Below are 20,777 nucleotides of genomic sequence, written 5' to 3'. Positions count from 1 at the left end.
GTGACAGTGGACAGTAAGGAGAGTGGGAGGAGTCGAACTTACAAACATCTGGGAAAATAGAGCTAGAGGATAAGGGAGCTCAGACGGCAGAGTGCAGAGCCCTAGGTTTGGAGGCCACCACTGCATGTACAAGACACAGTGGTGCGAGCCTATAACCCCAGCACCTGGGAGGCTTGAGGCAGAAGGATCAGGAGTTCAAGGTCATTACCAACTACACTGGCAGTTTGAGGCCAATCTGGGATACATGAGATTTGAGAGACAAACAAACAAACAAACAAACAAAAAATCCCACTACCTTGGAAAACAAAGACTTTAGTTAGAAGGAATAGACTCAGGGATAGAAAACTGCTTGGCTTGTTTGAACAGTAAGAAATACCGGGACTGGAAAGATAGCTCAGTGGTTATAAACATTTGTACTTGCTCTTCCAGAGAGGATCATGGTTCACTTCCCAGCACTCATGGCAAGTGGCTCACAACCATCTATAACTCCAGCTCCAGACCTCTGGCTTCCCCAGTACACATATCTACATGCAGACACACACACACCCCTATACCGAGTTAAAAATAAATCTTTAAAAAGTAACAAATATGAATGCTCATTACAGCTATTTTAAATGATAAAACACCAGAATAATCTCTTTTTTTGTGAATGAGTGCTTTGCATGAATGTATGTTCTGTACAACTTGTTCATGCCTGGTAGCCTTGAAGTCCAGAAGAGGGCATCAGATCCCTAGGAACTCAAATTATAGACAGTTGTGAGCTGCCATGTGGGTGCTAGGAAGTCCTGGGTCCTCTGGAAGAGCAGCCAGTGCTCTTAACTACTGAGCCAAGTCCCGAGGAATAATTTTATACATGAAATGGCTAAATACTTTACGGTATGTCTGTATAGTGCACTATTCTGCAGAACATGATTTCCCACACTAAACACATATTCCGTTAAGGAAAAGACAGCAAGCTGAAAATGGCACCACTAATGCCAAGACTACATGGGGAGCAAGCTCAGGATCAGAAAGAAGCCAACCACCTCATGTCCCCTGCCTCTCCATCCTCCCTCCACTCTGCCTGTGACAGCTGTGACATATTTAGAACAGGGATGGGAATGAAATCAAACAGGCCCTACAAGAAAATGGGTTGGAGTTGGATGTGGTGTTGCAAGAACTTAACTCAGCACTTGGAAGGCAGAGGCAGGTGGATTACTGTGAGTTCAAGGCTAGCATGATCTACATTTCGAGTTCTAGGGCTACATACTGAAATCCTGTCTAAAAGAGGGACGGAGGGAGAAAGGAAGAAAGAAAACTGCAGTTAACAAATGAGCAGATAAAGCTAAAAAGAGTTGCAATCAAAGGAAACCTCAGTTTCTTGTATAGAGCAACCAGAAAAGGACAGTGCCAGAGACAGAAATAGAGCAGGGTGTGGACGGGGTGTTCTTCCATCTGTTCAATGAACACTTGGGAGTTCCTACTATGACAAATACTGCCCACTTCCAGAAGTAAAGGTGAACACAGCAAACCTGTCGTCTGTTTCCATGACACTAGACTTTAAATGGAAATCTGTTTCCTTTTTTTTTTTTTTTTTTTTTTTTAAAGTTTTTCGAGACAGGGTTTCTCTGTGTAGTTTTGGTGCCTGTCCTGGATCTTGATCTGTAGACCAAGCTGGCCTGTAACTCACAGAGATCCGCCTGGTTCTGCCTCCTGAGTGCTGGGATTAAAGGTGTGCGCCATCACCGCCCAGCTTGTTTTTATCTTTTCAGTCTGAAATCTGTACAATGTACCTCATAAATCACATAATAGTCTCATTTATTAAAAAAAAGTATGCCAAAACACCTTTACCTAATCTCTTAAAAGGTTTTAACAACGTAACTTCAAAACCCAGACACAGAAAAGTAACTCCTTCCCAAGAAGCCCACACCCACTCCTGTGTGCAGAGCAGTCTTTCTCCTAAGCCTGAACCCTCTCTAGCACTAGTGTGTATCTATAGCAAAAAACTTTTAAGAAGACTTTTTATTTTTAATTATGTGTATGTGTGTGTTGGCATGAGTATGTGCATGCGGGCAGAGGTGCCTGTGGTGGCTGGGAGAGGGCGTTGGTTTCCCCTGGAGCCACATGATGTGGAGACTGGGAACCAAACTTGGCCTCCACAGGAGCAGAAAGAACGCTTAACCTATCGCTCACTCATCTCTAAAGCCCCATAAAACTTTTTGTTAATAAACACCCACTCTGCTTCACATGGACTCATCCTGAAACTCTGTGATGTAAGTCACAGATGCTGGCTTGACCCTAAAGCCTCTGAAAGAACTCTGGAGAGTGTACTGCTGGCAGCATCAGGCCCTGGCTTCTGTTGATACTGATGTAACTCAACTGTTTAAGTGACTTGCACAGCACTAGTAAAGGAAACAGGAGGGTTTAATCTACATTAGATGGTGTTTGCTTTGATTTTTTTGTTGCTCTTGTTGTTTTTGTTTTGTTTGAGAGAGGGTTTCTCTGTGTAGCCCTGACTGTCCTGGAACTCACTTTGTAAACCAGGCTGGTCTTGAACGCAGAGATCCGCCTGCCTGCCTCTGCCTCTGCCTCCTGAGTGCTGGATTAACAGTGTGTGCCTCCACACCCAGCTTACAATCGTGTACTTTAATATGCTAATTCGATCTCTTATCATGTGTTGTCTGTGTGTGTGGTGTGGTATATGTACAGTGTACACTCATGCGGACACCAGTCTGTCCTCCATTGCCTTGACACAGGATCTACTGAGCAGGAAGCTGGCTGTTTTGGCTCGTGCTGTCAGGAAGTGCCTGTCCCCACCCTGCAGGGTTACAGACACTCACTGCAACACTGGGATTTTTACATAGATGTTAGGGAGTCAAACTCAGGTCTCATGCTAGCACAGCAATCATCTTACCCCCTGAGCCATCTCTCCAAACCACTGTCCTGTTTTAATCTTTAAAATCCCAATACCCACCCCCATAATATTGCAGATAATCAAAACCTTCTTCTTATTATTAAAAGACAGAGTCTCATTATGTAACTGTGGCTAGCCTAGAACTCACTATGTAAGACCAGTCAAGATTTATACGCAGCCCCCAAAGTAAGCTTCCTTTATGTGTGCTCTGTCACTGAGAAGCCCACTGGGTTCTGAAATTAAGAGTACTTGGATTCAAATTCTGTTTTCTTCACATACAGCCTTGTGTGATCACAGTAATTCAACCTGTGTCACTAGGGATTCAATTTGACAAACTACTGCCACCCTGAGTCATAGTGCAGGAACTCTGAGTCATCACGGTTGGCTTTTCCTGCAGTCTGCTACCATGCTATAAATGGACTAATCATGTGGATCTTTATAACTGCATTCAAACGCCTGGACTGTACCTGACTCCATCCGAGTCCTGCAGAGGCCACAGCAGGGGGATCTAATCCCAGACCAGTCTGAGCCACACAACTCAGGCTACGTCACCTTAGTCAATTCGGTGTTGCTACTGCGTAGGCCCATACTTCCTTCAGAAAGTCCCTCAATAACCCCCAACCTGTGCTCTGACTTCTCTGCTGCTTTTCACTGGTCTCACAGCATCTTGGGCTAGTTCTCACTATTGGGACAAGATTATCCTAGGATACAGTATCTACCCCATGGGTTACTGTGAGTTTAAGTGAGTTTTTATGTGTAGAACTCAAACCATTAAGCTGCTATTATTTATAATTAAAACAATTTCCTACAGTAATGTGATCAGCTCAGCACCTCTGACGCCTCTCTATCAAAGACAGGAAGCTGCTGTCTCAACTAACCCTTAGGAAGAGCAGAGTCTCAGAGGAAACAGGCAGGTTGGAACCAGGCAAATGAACTGTCCTAGTTAGGGTTTCTATGACTGTGGTGAAACACCATGACCAAAAGCAAGTTGGGGAGGGAAGTGTTTATTTGGCTTACACTTCCACATCCAGTCTTATCACTGAAGAAAGCCAGGACAGGAACTCAAACAGGGCAGGAACCTGGAGGCAGGAGCTAATGCAGAGACCATGGAGGAGTGTTCCTTACTGGCTTGCTCAGCCTGTTTTCTTATAGAACCCAGGACTACCAGCCCAAGGTTGGCCCCACCCACAATGGGCTGGGCCCTCACCCATCAACCACTAACTAAGAAAACGCTCAACAGGCTGGCCCACAGCCCCATCTTATGGAGACGTTTTCTCAACTGAAGCTCCCTCCACTCTGATGATCCTAGCTTGTGCCATGTTGACATAAGATGAGCCAGCACACAGTTCATAGTTCATGGCCTCACAAAGTCTTATTTTGGTCAATTTCTTCCCCGCTGTCTTTACTTCTTCCCATTTTTCATACATTCTTGACTTCTTTTTATTATTATTCAGGACACAGAATAGCTAAATTCAAACCAGAATTTTCAGATGATAGTGTATTAGGAACAATACCTGAAAGCTTTAGTCAAGAAGGCTAATTGTTAGATGAAAACAGGCAACAAGACAAACTAAACCCAGATTCACATTAGAGTGAACCCCTCTAAGAACCCGAATTTATACAGGTGACTATCCATTTACATCTGAAACACCACGCGAGATACACTAAACGGGAACCCATGTGCCTGGTGTGCCATTCAGTGACTAGTCCAGCCAAGCAGCTCTATCCTGACAGAGACACACCTTTCAACTCCTCTGCCAAGTCCACCCCGTCGCTTACCTTTTGAAGCTGATGTGGTGTAGACAGGCAAGTCTCTTGCGGCTCTTCTCAAAATGTCTTGCTGTCTTTCTTGGCTGAATTCCTTCTCATAACGTTCTTTTTCAGAGTTTGACAAGTAGAACTAGAGAGAGAGAAAGCAACTACTCAATGATAATTCTCAGCCAGTGTGCTGAGAAAAAGTCTCATCTAAAAGAGGGGGAGGATCCCCAAATACTCTGCTTCATGAAAACAAAACTTGTTTCCAACTTAACTTGATGTACATCCTAACAAAACGGCACAGATTAAAAGTGTTAAGCTGGGCAGTGGTGCAACAAGCCTTTAATCCCAGCCCTCAGGAGGCAGAGGCAGGGTGATCTCTGTGAGTTCAAGGCCAGCCTGGTCTATAGAGTGAGTTCTAGGACAGCTGGGGCTATACAGAGAAACCCTGTCTTGGAAAAAAAATAAAAGAGTTAGTACTTCCTATTAATGACAGGAGAGGGCAGAAATTCCATTATTTTTACACCTTTGCCTTTTACAGATAAAATTAAAATCCTTAATAAAAAATAGTTTAACACATCTTTTCATTCAGTAAAAAAAATACTGGGGACTGGGGAATATGGCTTAGTGGTAGAATGACTGCCTAGTGACACCAAGTATTTTTTCTTTTTTTTAAGTTACTATCAGCTAGGTATGGTGGCTCATGTCTGTAATCCTAGTACTTAGAAGGCAGCCTTAAAGGACTGTCATGAGTGAATTCCTGAGCTACAGAGTATCTCATCTGACAAAAGAAAATTATATAATGATATAGATAAAATTAAAATAATCCAAGTGTTTTTCTTCTTCACGTGCATATGTTTATATATATGGTGGTATATGTATGTGCTCATGGTGTGTATATGCACATATGTACTAATGCTGTGTACATGTGCGTGTGCGTGTGTGTAGAGGCCAGTGATCAGTGTTATGTGTTTTCTTCAATTTCTATTTTCTGAGCCAGAGTCTCTCTCTTTTTTGGGGGGGGGCAGGACAGGACAGAGTTTCTCTGTGTAACTCACTTTGTAGACCAGGCTGCCAGGCTAGCCTCTGCCTGCAAGTGCTGGGATTAAAGGCATGAGCCACCACCATCTTCTCCCCAGACCCCTTGTCCTCCACTCTTTTTTTTTTGAGACAGAGTTTCTCTGTGTAGCATTGGAGCCCTGGCTGTCCTGGAACTCTCTCTGTAGACCAGGCTGGCTTCGAACTCACGAGATCTGCCTGCCTCTGCCTCCTAAGTGCTGGGAATAAAGGCGTGCACCACCACCGCCCTGCTCTCTCGACTCTGTCTTTTCACCTGTTCCTCCCAATGCTCCCTGGGCTTAGAGGTAGTGATTCAGATGCCCCATTTGGGGCTGAGCACTAGCAAATCATTTCTTCTCAGGGCTTTGAGCAGTTGTGTCTCTGCCGGAAATGCTGCCATCCTCTACAAAAAGAAGCTTCTCTAACCAGAGTTAAATTCTAGAGAAATTTTTAATTTTTACAAGGATAGACAAAGGTTGATATGCTCCGGTGATAGTGAGATCCCTGGCAAGGAGTCCCATGTTGTGTTTTTCTAAGTGCCTCAATGAGATCAAAAAGTCATTTGCTCACACTTTTCGTTGTTTTAAATTTTACTTTTTTCTTTTAATTACATGTAGGTATATGCCTGCATGTGGGTATATGCATGTTAGTGTAGGTGTTAGCAGAGGCCAGAGGTACTGGATCCCCTGGAGCTGATGGGGCTTTTGGGCCACCATCTGCCATGGGTGCTGGGAATTGAACCCGGGTCCTCTGGAGAGCAGCCCATGCTCTTACTTGCTGAGCTCTCTCTCCAGCCCCATCATTTTTCATTTTTAAAAAGCCAACCAACTGTGCTGTTCTCTCCAGAATTACCAGGGTTCATCACCTCATCTATAATCTCTTTTCCTCAACGAGATACTCCTTTCAGAGGTGTTTCTGGCTTTACGTTGTTTTTTTATTGGGGGGGGCAGGGTCTTAAGAGTAGTTTTTCATATAATGTATCATATTCTTTCCCTTCCAAACTCCTAGATCCTCCTTACCTCCCTACCAACTTTATGTTCTTCCTTTCTCTCTTAAAACAAACAAACAAACAAATATACAAAAAACCAAAGCCAAAAATCAAAACGACCTAAAAAGACAAAAAATACCAAACCAGAGCAACAACAAAATACACAAAAAACATCATGGAGTCCTCTGGTTTATTTCTTTTTTGTTTGTTTTTTTGAGACAGGGTTTCTCTGTGTAGCGTTGGAGCCTGTCCTGGAACTTGCTCCGTAGACCAGGCTGGCCTCCAACTCACAGAGATCCACCTGTCTCTGCCTCCCAAGTGCTGGCATTAAAGGCGTGTGCCACCAACACCCGGCTTAGTTTATTTCTTTTGAGACAGGGTTGTGCTATGCAGCTCAGGCTGGCCTTGAATGTACAATCCTCTTTTCTCCACATTCCCAGTGCTGGGATTATGGGCCACTAAGGCCAGCTGGGTTCATTTTAGAAACATTTTCCTACCAAGTACCAACTCAGTTGCTCTTCTTTCTATGTTCTCCCAGGGCCTCCCATCTTCCAGGTGTCTCTGCACAGCAACAGAAACTCTTAAGATAAAGGGATAGGGTCTCACTGCGTCCAAGGTTGGCTTTGAATTTGCGATCTTTCTGCTGAAAGCTACATTATTAGGAGTGTACCATACCCAGCTTAGAGAAGTGGCTTAATCACCTTGCTATTCTAAATTTCAGTGAAGGAAGAATTCATCTGTGTCAAGGCAAGAGAGACACCAAGTGTAAAACCTACTGCATTTAAATGTTTACCTGTACTATTTTCCAAATGCATCCTCAAGCAGAGAAATGCAGTCACAGCAAGATGAACCCTGAATAACTGTCTTCCATAGTCACATGTGATTTAGATATATCACATTTTTTCATGGCTGAGAAAATATGATAGAAGAGTTTCTAAAAACCAATCCTAATTCCCTAACTCAATTCCAACCCTCAACTTTTTACTCCAGTGTTTTAAAAAAATCCAGCATGCCAGAAAAGTGTTAGTACAATTAAACATTTACTACGCTGTCAGTAAACTATGCTGAGAACAAGCCAATGACTCACATTCACATTACCAAGGGATTTTACAAATGCAAACAACAAATGTATCATGCAAGGTTTTAACATAGGCAACAAAGGTAATATTATTCTGTAATCAGTTAAAACATTTGACAATTTGACAACATAAAATTTACCTCTTTGGAGGGGCTAGCGGGAGATGTGAATATTGTCATCCAATAGGACCATACAAACATAACAAAGAACAGATGGAAAGCCACAAGGTAAACAACGGTCTTTCCTGGTAAATAAAAACAAACAATATTTCATTGAGTCCAGGTAGAAACAAGAAAATGTACTACATTACAACAATATGGTCACAAGACCTGATTTAATAAAAACTTTCATTTAAATACATAAACTCCTTTATCTATATGATACAGCAGTAAGAGTATTCTATTCTTATATTTCAGGATGTAAAGTTATAAAATAAACTTTATTTATAAACCATAACTTTATGAATAAGGCTACATTTGGCGAGACTTGATTGTATTCATTGTTGAGGATCTGAGCTGAAAACACGTTTGCACATGTTTGCACACTGGGTTGGGTTTCCTTCCTTCCTTTCTTGAGACAGTGTCTCTCTACACAGCCCAGGCTGTCCTGGCACTCACTGTGTAGCCCAGGCTGGCCTCCAACTCTACCTTCTGAGTGCTGGGGTTAAAAGTGTGTGCTATCACTCCCAACTGGGTTTGAATTTTTGTTCTGTTTGTTTTTTGAGGGTTTCTCTGTGTGGCAGCCCTGGCTGTCCTGGAATTTACTTTGTAGACCAGGCTGACCTTGAGCTCACAGAGATTCACCTGCCTCTGCCTCCAAAATGCTGGGATTAAAGTCATGCACCACCACTGCTGGCCTGAATTTTTGAAAGAGAGTTTTTGACAGGCTGGCCTTGAACTCATGACCCTCCTGCCTCTGCTCCCCTCGTGCTAGGATGGTTAGAGAGCCAGTGTAACAACGTGCCCCACAGCTGGCCACTCACTGTAACTTACAGTTTTCCTTAAATGTTAATTCTCAAGGACTTAAAAATTACTTAAAAGGACGCATCACCATGAGCATTAAGTCAAGGGGAATTGGAAACAGAAAGCAAAAAAAGTTTTTACTATCACCAAAAATAATGAATAAAATTGAGTAACTCAATTACTGTCTGGGTTAGAGTATTCTGAAATTTATTCTCTCGTTCAACACAGGCTAACAAGAAAAAGCTGGCCACTGTGAATTTCTACCATAGTCTTTTCCAAGTAGATTAGTGTCATATTTGACATCTGGGACTCCAACTATCACCTCACTGATGTAATGTTGAGCCTTTTGTTGCGTTCTGTAGTTTTTCTATTTGAAACAAGTAGGTGGGTTTTTTGTTGTTGTTGTTTTTTGTTTTGGTTTTGTTTTTGTAGTTTTTCGAGACAGGGTTTCTCCGTGTAGTTTTGGTGCCTGTCCTGGATCTCGCTCTGTAGACCAGGCTGGCCTCGAACTCACAGAGATCCATCCGCCTGGCTCTGCCTGAGTGCTGGGATTAAAGGCGTGTGCCACCACCGCCCGGCTAGGTTTAGTTTTTCTAAGAAGGGAGAACCAATGACCAGAGCTAAACTCCCTTTTTTTTTTGGTGTGAAATGTTCCACATATACACTCTGAAGATGACAAGTTTGAACTCTACTCATTTCTAAAGTCAGATTAAATGTCATCTCCTCCTCAAAAGTTCTCTCCATTCTCAGAACTTCATTTCTAAAGTTCCTCACTTCTGTCACGGGCAATTGTTCTCCTCCACTTTCTCAGTCAGCATTTATTAGTCAGTTCGATTTCCCTGCCAGCATCTGAACTTGAAATGAAACCCTAATCACGACTTCCTTCTGTATCTAAGCACTCTTCCTTTCCATTTCCACTAATACATCGTCCACACTAAAAATGCCGACTTCTCAGTGAGCTGCATTTCTCTGCTGTCTGTACCCTCCAGGCCAAATGTCCTGGTCTATCCTGTAGACTCAGAAAACACTAATTCATCGGTTTTCCCTTGGAAACACATTTGGGAGCTTAGCTCCCTTCTCTGACACCAGCTCTGAGGCCGTTCAATGACTGGCAAGTGGTATTGAACCAGTACTTCCTGCATTCATTTTTTGCCCGCATCAATCAAGCTAGAAGTCATCTACAACAGCGGTTCTCAACCTGTGGGCCACAACCTCTTCGACATGCCTCTACCTCCAAAAAATATTGCCATTACAATTCATAACAGTAGCAAAATTATAGTTATAAAGTAGCAACAAAAATAATTTTATGATTGGGGGTCACCACAGCACAAGAAACTGTATTAAAGGGCTACACCATTGGGAAGGTTGAGAACCACTGGTCTATACAGTACTAGTTTTAAGACAGATGTCACATACACCAAAGTACTTTAAACTTCTTAATTACTTATAACTAAGACTAGCATAAACAGATTCTTGAACTCTTCTTTTAACATTTACTATTCCTTCAGGAAATTTCTACACTCCATGTACACAAAATAGTTCACTTTAAAACACATTTTCAGTTAAATAAAATTAAGCTCTTAGCACAATTCCTGGGATCTAATTAATACACAATAACTAGTAAATAAAAGAAAATAGTGCTTTTAACTGAATTCAAAGTTATGTGATTTGTGGTTTTTTTCTTTGGGGGAGCTGGAGGGCTGAGGACCATATAGGGTCGTGTGTGTGTGTGTGTGTGTGTGTGTGTGTGTGTGTGTGTGTGTGTGTGCACCTGCCTTAGTAGCCTACTACTGAGCTGCCCTTCTGTACTCTCTCCCTTTTTTTTTTCCTGAGACAGGGTTTCTCTGTGTAGCCTTGGCTGTCCTGGAACTCCCTCTGTAGACCAGGCTGGCCTCAAGCTCAGAGATCCACCTGCTTCTGCCTCCCAAGTGCTGGCATTAAAGGTGTGTGCCATCATTGGAGGCAACAGGGTCTTGATATATAGCTTGGGTTGGTCCTAAACTTACTGTGTAGACAAGGCTGGCCTGAAACTCATAATGCTCTTGGTCTCAGCCTCTCAAGTGCTGAGATTATGTGCCACCACACCCAGCTTATGTGATGTTAAGAGGCAGACTTCTAGTCACGTATATAAAAGTGGGCTGGCAAGACGGCTCAGCAGGCGAAGGCACTCGCCTTTAAACTGAGTTCGGCCCACAGAGGAGGAGAGCACCAACCCCAAAGTTGTCTTCTGGTGATCTACTCATGAGCGTGCGCTCATGTGTACACACACACAACGTGAAAAAATAAATATATAAAGTAAAAATATCTGCAAACAAATTAAAGCTCTAAGAAAAATCTAAATCTATAAATCAAAGTCTGTGTTCAAAAATCACCTGTGACTCAACGTTTCATAAAACTTCAAGATAGCCTTTAACAAGAGGAAAAAAGAAGAAAATATTCTTTAAGACATGGTTTAAAAAAACCTCAAGACATATATAATAGCACAAAAGAGAACTTTGAAAATATAATGTCAAGGCTGAGCAGATGGTATATGGCCGTGACACCGGTGTTTGGAGGCTGAGCATGTTATATATATATATATATATATATGTAACTTCACCATTTGAAGACAAATACCGGGGAATCTGAAGTTTAAGATACAAAGCAAGTCCTGGCAAGCTGGAACTACACGAAAGACTCTGCCTCAAAATGAACAAAACAAAATCTTCAGAAATTCCCTGCATTTTGTGTCTATACTTTCAACATACGTAAAATAATTCTGCAGGACTACCAAAACTGAATCCGTTTCTTCTGTTACTGAAAATTAGACTTAAGGGCAACTTTAAATAATCAGGCATGATTATCTCCAGGAATAAATCTAAATATTAAGCCAGGAGTGGTGGCACATGCCTTCAGTACCAGGACTTGGGAGGCAGAAGCAGGTGGGTATCTGTGAGTTCAAGGTCAGCCTGGTCTACAAGGTGAGTCCAGGACAGCCAGAACTACATAGAGAAACCCTGTCTTGAAAAACCAAAAATAAGAGAAAATTAAAAATATTAATAACTGTTAATTGTTCAATTGTTTCAAATGTTTTAGAATCCTCTCGGATTCAGTATGTTAAAGTCTAATTTTAGTTTTGAAGTTTTACTTCAATGGTACTACTAAAGTTTTCTTTAATTCTAATGAAATTCTTAGAAAAGATCTTTCCCCCCAGGCATTGTTTGACTGGTCACTATAAACTCTTATTCCCTTGACCTAATATTACAAATTTAAAGTCTGGTTATTTGATTAAATATCTGTGAGTAATAATGTGCTGTTTGGAACAAATACATGAACAATGGAACCATCCCTAGGAATTAGGCATTATGAAAGCAGATCTCCCCTCAGTCCAGTGAAGACTGCTACTAGAATTGAAATAGAGCTCTGAAAAACACACTAGGCAGCAATGCACAAATTTACACAGAGTAGTCCTGGGAGCCTTACAAAACATGGCTAAGTTAATCATTTAAGATACTGTGTGCCTGGGAAGAAACCCAGCATTTTCTCCTTTTAGTTACTTAAAAGTTAAAGATACACATTTTCTTTTAGGAAAACAAAAACACATGCACTCATCACTAAATAAAAAGTACATGGTTACAAGAGACTCTACTTAAAATGAAACTAAAAGACTCTTACCTGTTTCTCCTTTTCCAGAAATAGTAACTAGAAGAAAAAATATGAAAAAATATACTTTATACATGAATTTTATTTCAAGTTGAATATTTACCTTATTTCATCTTCATAAAACTTCAAAAACATTCCTTATCATTAACAATACAACTACTTAAAATTTTTAGACCTCTTTAAACTTCAGGTGTGTTGATGGAGCTCTTTAGTGCTTTCCTTAATCCCACAGCAAGAAAAGGACTGTTCTTTCATTAGAATACAGTACACCTTACCAACCTCCTTCTGAAAACTATACTCAAAAAATTCTTCTGGGCCTGGGAGATGGCTCCATGTGCTGTGGGATGTCTTTCTGTACGCTGTGAATATGTGCTGCTCTCACTGGTTGATAAATAAGGCTGTTTGGCCAATGGTGAGGCAGAATAAGGTTAGGCGGGACATTCAAACTGAGGATGGAGATAAACAAGCATCGATCAAGTTGGGGCAGAAGCTGCAAGACACCCAAGAAGCAAGATGTGAAAGACCCAGTAAGCCACAGGCCATGTGGCGATACATAAATAGAAATGGGTTAATTTAATAGTAAGAGCTAGCTAGTAATAAGCCTGAACCACTGGTCAAACATTCATAATTAATATAAGCTTCTGTGTGTTAATTTGGGAACAGGTGAAGGGGACAGAAAGGCTCCGCCTCCAGTTACACTATGTGCTGGAGGCAAGCATATATAATCCTAATTCTGGGTATTAGTTACAGGCAGATCCCTGGCTGCCCAATCAGTGACATTCGGGATGGGGTGTAAGAGGAGACATCTGGACAAGGCTGGATGCAAAGAGAGAACATAATACAAACCAAGGTGGATAGTTCCTGAGGAAGACGTCCAAGACTGACCTCTGGCCTACACACATTTCCTATTTCCTTTTAACTGACACACAGTAAGCATACATTATTTAGGGAAAGAGTGTAATAATTCATGTATACATGTAAAGCTCTCAAATTGGGGTAGTCAACACAGAAAAGGTACTTCCTCTTCCATCTTTTTCCATTCTGTACTATTTTTAAAGTTTTTATTAGCCAGGTGTGGTGGCACACATCTTTAATCCCCAAACTCAGGAGGCAAAGGCAGGTGGATATCTGTGAGTTCAAGGCCAGCCTGGTCTATAAAGTGAGTTCCAGGAAAGCCAGAACTACACAGAGAACCCTGTCTTTTAAAAATAAAACTAAAATGAAATAAATATTAATAACTGTTAACTGTTCAATAGTTTTAGAATCCTCTGTATGTTAAAAATCCTTGTATGTTAAAATCTAATTTTATTTTTAAAGTTTTATTTCAATGGTATTACTAAAACTAAAGTTTTCTTTAATTCTAATGAAATTCTTAGAAAAGATCTTTCCCCCTAGGCATTGTTTGACTAGTCATTATAAACTCTTTTATTCCCTTGACCTAATATTACAAATTTAAAGTCTGGTTATTTGATTAAATATCTGTGAGTAATAACGTGCTATTTTGAACAAATACATGAACAATGGAACCATCCCTAGATTTAGGCATTATGAAAGCAGATCTCCCCTCAGTCCAGTGAAGACTGCTGTTGGGGAATATTATCTTAAGGTGTGTTACTTTTGTTTATATTGCATTTGTTTAACTCTGTGAAGCTGTGTTACTGTGATATTAAAACACCTGATGGTTTAATAAAGAGCTGAATGGCCAATGGCAAGGCAGGAGAAAGGATAGGTGGAGCTGGCAGGCAAAGAGAATATATAGGAAAAATCTGGGAGGAAAAAGCAGTAGCCAGAGAAGGAGGAGGACTCCAGGGGCCAGCCACCCAGCTACACAGCCAGCTACGGACTAAGAGTAAGATTTACAGAAGTAAGAGAATGGGAAAAGCCCAGAGGCAAAAGGTAGACAGGAGAATTTAAGCTAAGGAAAGCTGGCAAGCAACAAGCCAAGCTAAGGCCAGGCATTTATAATTAAGGATAAGCCTCTGTATGTGACTTATTTGAGAGCTGGATGGTGGCCACCCCTCAAGAACAAAAACAACCAACAAACAATTCCCATAGGGCCTGAGAAAGCTTGAAAAGTAAAAAAGAAAAAGAAAAAGGACATGGCTTAAGAGGTGCTGCTGTTCAGCCAGCAGGCAGTGGCTAAATGAAAAATGGCAAGTTAAGTGGAAAAAACACCTACAGGCAGGTAAGGTCCCAGCCCCCAAAGCTAGGAAAGTGTAACGCAGTCTTTGGTCACCTACCTCCAGACCAGGACATGTGTTTTAGGCTTGGCTTTCATGACCCCAGAATCAGGTAGAGCCAGCCGAGAGCCACACTCGGAGGATCCAGGTGTACCTTAGCAGTCTAAAGTTTGCTCGTGAGGTCAAAAAAGACTAGAGATATACAGTAAAAGTAAAAGAGAGCCAGACGGAAAAACCTCTAAACAGGTTACAGTATGTTTAACAATGTGCGTAAGCTTAAGAAAAGGAAAAGAAGCTGGGTAGTGGTGGCACATGCCTTTAATCCCAGCATTCGGGAGGCAGAGCCAGGAGGATCTCTGTGAGTTCCAGGCTCGACTGGTCTACAGAGCAAGATCCAGGACAGGCACCAAAACTACACAGAGAAACCCTGTCTCGAAAAACCAAAAAAAAAAAAAAAAAAAAGTCAAAAAAATGTATTTGTCAAATGGAAATAAAAAATGCTTTGGAGTTTTGTTTCCACAGGAGGTGAGAGGCAGTGGATTCCTTCAGCAATAATATGGATCAGATTTTATCAGGTGAGACCTCCTGAAACTTGACAGGTGATAATCTATCAGGAAAGGTTATTGCTACCCTTCCCAGGACTTGGTCATCATCTCAAAATTTTCTCTCTGGGACTCTAAAGATACTTCATCCACAGCAGGAAGCAATATGGAGAAAACTAAGCCCACATTCCCAAGAGCTGGGAGGTATATGATGGTTATATGATGGGCTATGGATGTTTGTTATCATTTAGGAAAATATAGTATATTAATACAAATTTAAAATTAATTTTGTTACACTGTATATATGTTTCTATTCTTATTTAAAGAATTTTTATATATTAATAACAATTTAAGGTTATTTTTGTTACAACATATTGTATATATATTTCTATTCTTGTTTAAGAATATATGAAATTTATTTAAAAAGTTATAAGGTGCCTTTAATCCCAGCACTCGGGAGTAAGAGCCAGGTGGATCTCTGTGAGTTCGAGGCCAGCCTGGTCTACAGAGCGAGATCCAGGAAAGGCGCAAAGCTACACAGAGAAACCCTGTCTCGAAAAACCAAAAAAAAAAAAAAAAAAAGTTATAAGGTAAAATTCTAATTTTTGAAAGCTGTTATTAGAAACTATATAGGAAAATCAGGAAACATAGGTTAATGGTTAATCATTTATAACAATCAAATTTGTAGATATGGTAGGTATGCTTTTCAGGTCATATAGAGATATATTTTAGATAGAAAGATGATCTTCAAACCTTTCAAAGACCTACAGAATATGGCATTTAAAATGTTTTGTTAACAAAGTGTTTCATGATAAAGAGACACATCTGTTCCTGACAGTACCAATTTATTTCAGAGAAGATGATGGACACTGAAGAAACTCCTTATGGAGTTTGCTTTCATTGTGGCAAAGTAAGCCACCAGGCAAAGAAACTACTCTTGCCTTTGACTCCTGACAATGTGCTGCAGAGCAGACATGCAGGACACACAGGAAAATGAATTGCTGAACTTTACCAAACAAGGCAGGATAGTCCTTCAAAATTCCTGCTTCACTGAGAAGTCTGCCAGATACTGTGGGCCTGTAGGCTGAAAATGGATGCCTCAACACTGCAGAGGAACTTTGGGTGACTCTCTAGGCAGTTAGATGTCTCTGTTGTTAGATAATATTACATCCTTCTGGGTCTTTGATGGAGTTGAAGACTAGATAGTTATAGTTGCAATTTTCCTTAGTTATGATAGAAAGCAAATTATATATAAAACTTTGGAGTCACTAAGATGGATGAATGGTAGACTGCTTTCTCTGAATTTGCTGAATGTAAATGGACAGATTATAAATATAATCTTACTTGTTAACTGTTTTTGTTGTATATAGTTTTACTACATTAAAGTTTACTACATTAAAGTTAAACCTTTCTTTTTATTTAGATGAAAGAGGAAAATGTTGAGGAATATTATTTTAAGGTGTGTTACTTTTGTTTATGTTACATATGTTTAACTGTGAAGTTGTGCTACTGTGCCTGTCAAAAACGCCTGATGGTCTAATAAAGAACTGAATAGGCCGGGCGGTGGTGGCGCACGCCTTTAATCCCCCAGCACTCGGGAGGCAGAGCCAGGCGGATCTCTGTGAGTTCGAGGCCAGCCTGGTCTACAGAGCGAGATCCAGGAACGGCGCAAAACTACACAGAAAGAAACCCTGTCTGGAAGAAAAAAAAAAAAACAACTGAACAGCCAATAGTGAGGCAGGAGAAAGGATAGGTGGGGCTGGCAGGCAGAGAGAATATATAGAAGGAGAAATCTGGGAGGAGAAAAGAAGTAGCCAGAAGGAGGAGGACTCCAGGGACCAGCCACCCAGCTACACATCCAGCCACAGAATAAGAGTAAGATTTACAGAAACAAGAAATGGGAAAAGCCCAGTGTCAAAAGATAGATGGGATAATTTAAGTTAAGGAAAGCTGACAAGTAACAAGCCAAGTTAAGGCCAGGCATTTATAATTAAGGATAAGCCTCCGTATATGATTTATTTGGGAGCTGGGTGGTGGGTTCCCCAAAAGAACAAAAACCATCAAAACAACAATTGCTATTAGAATTGAAATAGACAGAGCTCTGAGGAACACACAAGGCAGCAAAGCACAAATTTACACAGAGTAGTCCTGGGAGCCTTACAAAACATGGTGAAGTCAATCATTTAAGATACTGTGTGCCTGGGAAGAAACCCAGCATTCTCTCCTTTTAGTTACTTAAAAGTTAAAGATACACATTTTCTTTTAGGAAAACAAAAACACACGCACTCACCACTAAATAAAAAGTACATGGTTACAAGCGACTCTACTTCAAGTGAGACTAAGAGACTCTTACCGTTTTCTCCTTTTCCAGAAATAGTAACTAGAAGAAAAAATATGAAAAAATATACTTTATACATGAATTTTATTTCAAGTTGAATATTTACCTTATTTCATCTTCATAAAACTTCAAAAACATTCCTTATCATTAACAATACAACTACTTAAAATTTTTAGACCTCTTTAAACTTCAGGTGTGTTGATGGAGCTCTTTAGTGCTTTCCTTAATCCCACAGCAAGGAAAGGACTGTTCTTTCATTAGAATATAGTACACCTTACCAACCTCTTTCTGAAAACTGTACTCAAAATTTTCTTCTGGGCCTGGGAGATGGCTCAGTCTGTAAAGTTCTGGTTGCGAAAACACAGGGCCATGTGCCTGTCCCCAGCCCCCATGCAGATCCCTTAGAACTGGAGTTACAGATTGTTGTGAGCTGCAATATGGGTCCTGGGAAATGAACCCAGGTCCTCTGCAAGAGCAAGCCCACTGAGTTCTCTCTTCAGGCCCCATCTTCTATTACCCCTTTGAGTACACTGGAGGCATTCTACAATGCCTGAAAACGTGGGAATGATCCAAAAGCGTTTAGGTCGAGTTGAGTCCAAGTCTGTTTCAAAGGCGTCACTGCTCCAGTCCTCCCACCTCTTTCCTTGCCTCCCTCAAATGCAACACTTAAGGCACCTGCCCAGATCAGTTTAACACCCTCACCACCAGCAAATCTGACAGCTGAATACTCTTCAGCAACTGTGTCACTTCCAGAATAAAGCCCAGTCTTCAGGGTAGCCAGCACTAAAGGCCTACCATAATCCAGTCCTCTGTCTTGCTCACGCTTCTGGTCTATTCTGAACAAATGTGTTACAGAACACAACTTCACAAGTCCTATGGTCCTTCCTATCCACCTTTCAGAGCTCAGTGTGAACTCTCCTTCCTCTCTAAAGCTTTCCTGAGCCCCACTTCCAGAATAAAAACCACACTTTTGTTACTGCTATTCACTCCCACATCTCATTCTCTCACAATCCTCCTCTTCTCCTATAGCATCTCTCATCTATTCCATATTTTAAGACTCAAAGAATAATATATACATCAGCAGGACTTAAGTAAAATCAAATCTGAACTAAAATCTCTAGATAAGACAGGACTAGCCAGACAGTGGTGGCGCACGCCTTTAATCCCAGCACTCGGGAGGCAGAGGCATGCGGATCTCTGTGAGTTCAAGGCCAGCCTGGTCTTCAAAACTACACAGAGAAACCCTGTCTTGGGGGGTGGGTGGAAATGGGACTATATGGATACTTTCTTAACAAACCAAAAATAAATTTACTTTACTTGCCCACCAGCATAACACTAAAGACATAGTCCAATTAACATCAGATTTAAGACAAGTTTTTGATCATTACTTTTCTTTTAAATACACTTTACAGAAGCATAAGGTTTCTCAACCCATCTGAGATGTTAGGTAAGGCTCCTGGCCTCATCATCTCCCTTAGCTACATTAAAAAGATAATGCCCTGGATATACCATCATTTGAATGAAAATTCCTGAGTATTACACCTGCCACACCAATTAAAAAATCAAATAAAAATTTAAAAATTGAGGGCTGGTGAGGTGGCTCCACAGGTGAAGGGGCTTGCCTCCAAGCCTGGCTCTGCATAGGAAAGAACCAACTCCGTCCAGATGTGTGCATGGCACACAGATCCAATCACCATCACCCACAAAAAAAGGTGGAGTAAATGCCAGGGCTGGAGCAATGGCTCATTGGTTAAGAGCACTAGTGGCTCTCTGGGAGCCCCAGGATTGAGTCCCAGCACCCACAGTGGATCACAACCATCTGTAACTCTAGCTCCAGAGGATCCAATACCCTCTTCTGACCCCCAGGGGAACCAGGATTGAGTCCCAGCACCCACAGTGGATCACAACCATCTGTAACTCTAGCTCCAGAGGATCCAATACCCTCTTCTGATCTCCAGGGAACCAGGCATGCACGTGGTGCACATACATGAAGGCAAAATACTCATACACATACAATCAATATATATGTATTTTTAAATTAAGTGAGCCAGGCATGGTGGTACACACCTTTAATCCCAGCACTCAGGTGTCAGAGGTAGGCAGATCTCTGTGAATTCCAGGCCAGCCTGGTCTACAGAGCAGGTTCCAGGACAGCCAGGAGTACACAGAGAGACCCTGTGACAAAAAGCCAAATAAATAAATAAATGCAAAATAATTTTAATGAAACTGAAAAGGAGAATTGAGATGTAACTCAGTTGGTACAGTGCTGGCCTACCAAGCATGAAACTGGGTTCCAAAGCCAGCAATGAAATGGAGGCAGGAGGATCACATGTTCAAAGTCACAGCAAGGTTCTGAGTTCCAAAGCCAGTCTGGACTATATCAGACTGTCTCAAAAACAAAAAGCGCCGGGCGGTGGTGGCGCACGCCTTTAATCCCAGCACTCGGGAGGCAGAGCCGGGTGGATCTCTGTGAGTTCGAGGCCAGCCTGGACTACCAAGTGAGTCCCAGGAAAGGCGCAAAGCTACACAGAGAAACCCTGTCTCAAAAAAAAAAACAAAAAACAAAAAAAAAAAACAAAAAGCAAACATGATCTACCTATAGGTTATATAATAAGTATGCATTCCTAGATATTCAAAGAAAAAACTAAAAGCAATATTGTTTTTAAAAAGGGTGTGGTGGGGTGGAGAGATGGCTCAGCAGTTAAAAGCACTGGGTCCTTTCAGAGGACCCAGGTTCAATTCCCAGCACCCATATGGCAGCTCACAACTGTCTATAACTCCTGTTTCAGGGTATCTGGCATCCTCATACAGACATGCATATAAAATTTTTTAAAAAGGGAGTGTGTATGTAAAAACTGATATGCAGAAATCCGTATCTTTCCCTTTTGAAAGGTTATCTAGAAGTAGTAATTGAAGAAATGGGGTGCAGATGGCTGGGCAGTTAAGAGTGCACACTGCTCTTACAGAGGACCTGAAGTTCCTAGCATCCATGTCTAGCAGCTCACAACTGCCTGTATTCCATCTCTAGGAGACAGGACATCCCCTTCTGAACTCCGAGGTCACCTGCACTCATGTGCACACACACACCCTTCCCCAACAGACACACAGGTACAAATATACAGAATTTAAAAACTTAAACCAGCAGATGGAAATTACAGAAAGCCACAACTGGTCAAAATGCAGAGAAGAACTAACTGTGGGGTGTTCATCCCCAGGTAAAACACACACACCACAACCTCACACCTAAGGCTCAGGGGACATTTCAGAAGGAGAAAAGCACCTAAAAACAAACTCCTAGGAAGAAATATAAGAAACATAGAAGCTTACACAAGTAAAATCA

At 41.3% G+C, this 20,777-nt stretch overlaps 1 protein-coding gene across 5 annotated transcripts in view; it reads right to left on the bottom strand.

Annotated features, from left to right (window-relative positions):
- Window positions 1-20,777, bottom strand: part of Zdhhc20 (zinc finger DHHC-type palmitoyltransferase 20) — a 65,125-nt gene that overhangs the window by 27,782 nt on the left and 16,566 nt on the right. For all 5 annotated transcript variants that reach the window (XM_052733087.1, XM_052733090.1, XM_052733088.1 and 2 more), the window contains exons 2-5: window positions 17,453-17,479; window positions 12,390-12,416; window positions 7,914-8,017; window positions 4,673-4,793 (exon numbers count right to left, since the gene is read on the bottom strand). In XM_052733087.1, the coding sequence (XP_052589047.1) occupies window positions 4,673-4,793; window positions 7,914-8,017; window positions 12,390-12,416; window positions 17,453-17,479 (279 nt within the window). The remainder of the gene's footprint in view (window positions 1-4,672; window positions 4,794-7,913; window positions 8,018-12,389; window positions 12,417-17,452; window positions 17,480-20,777) is intronic.

Source organism: Peromyscus californicus, unplaced genomic scaffold, assembly GCF_007827085.1.
Source record: "Peromyscus californicus insignis strain IS unplaced genomic scaffold, ASM782708v3 Scaffold_12__1_contigs__length_115047231, whole genome shotgun sequence".
Taxonomy (NCBI): domain Eukaryota; kingdom Metazoa; phylum Chordata; class Mammalia; order Rodentia; family Cricetidae; genus Peromyscus; species Peromyscus californicus.
Note: the sequence above shows the minus strand (reverse complement) of the source record. Positions and strands in the feature narration are given on the sequence as shown.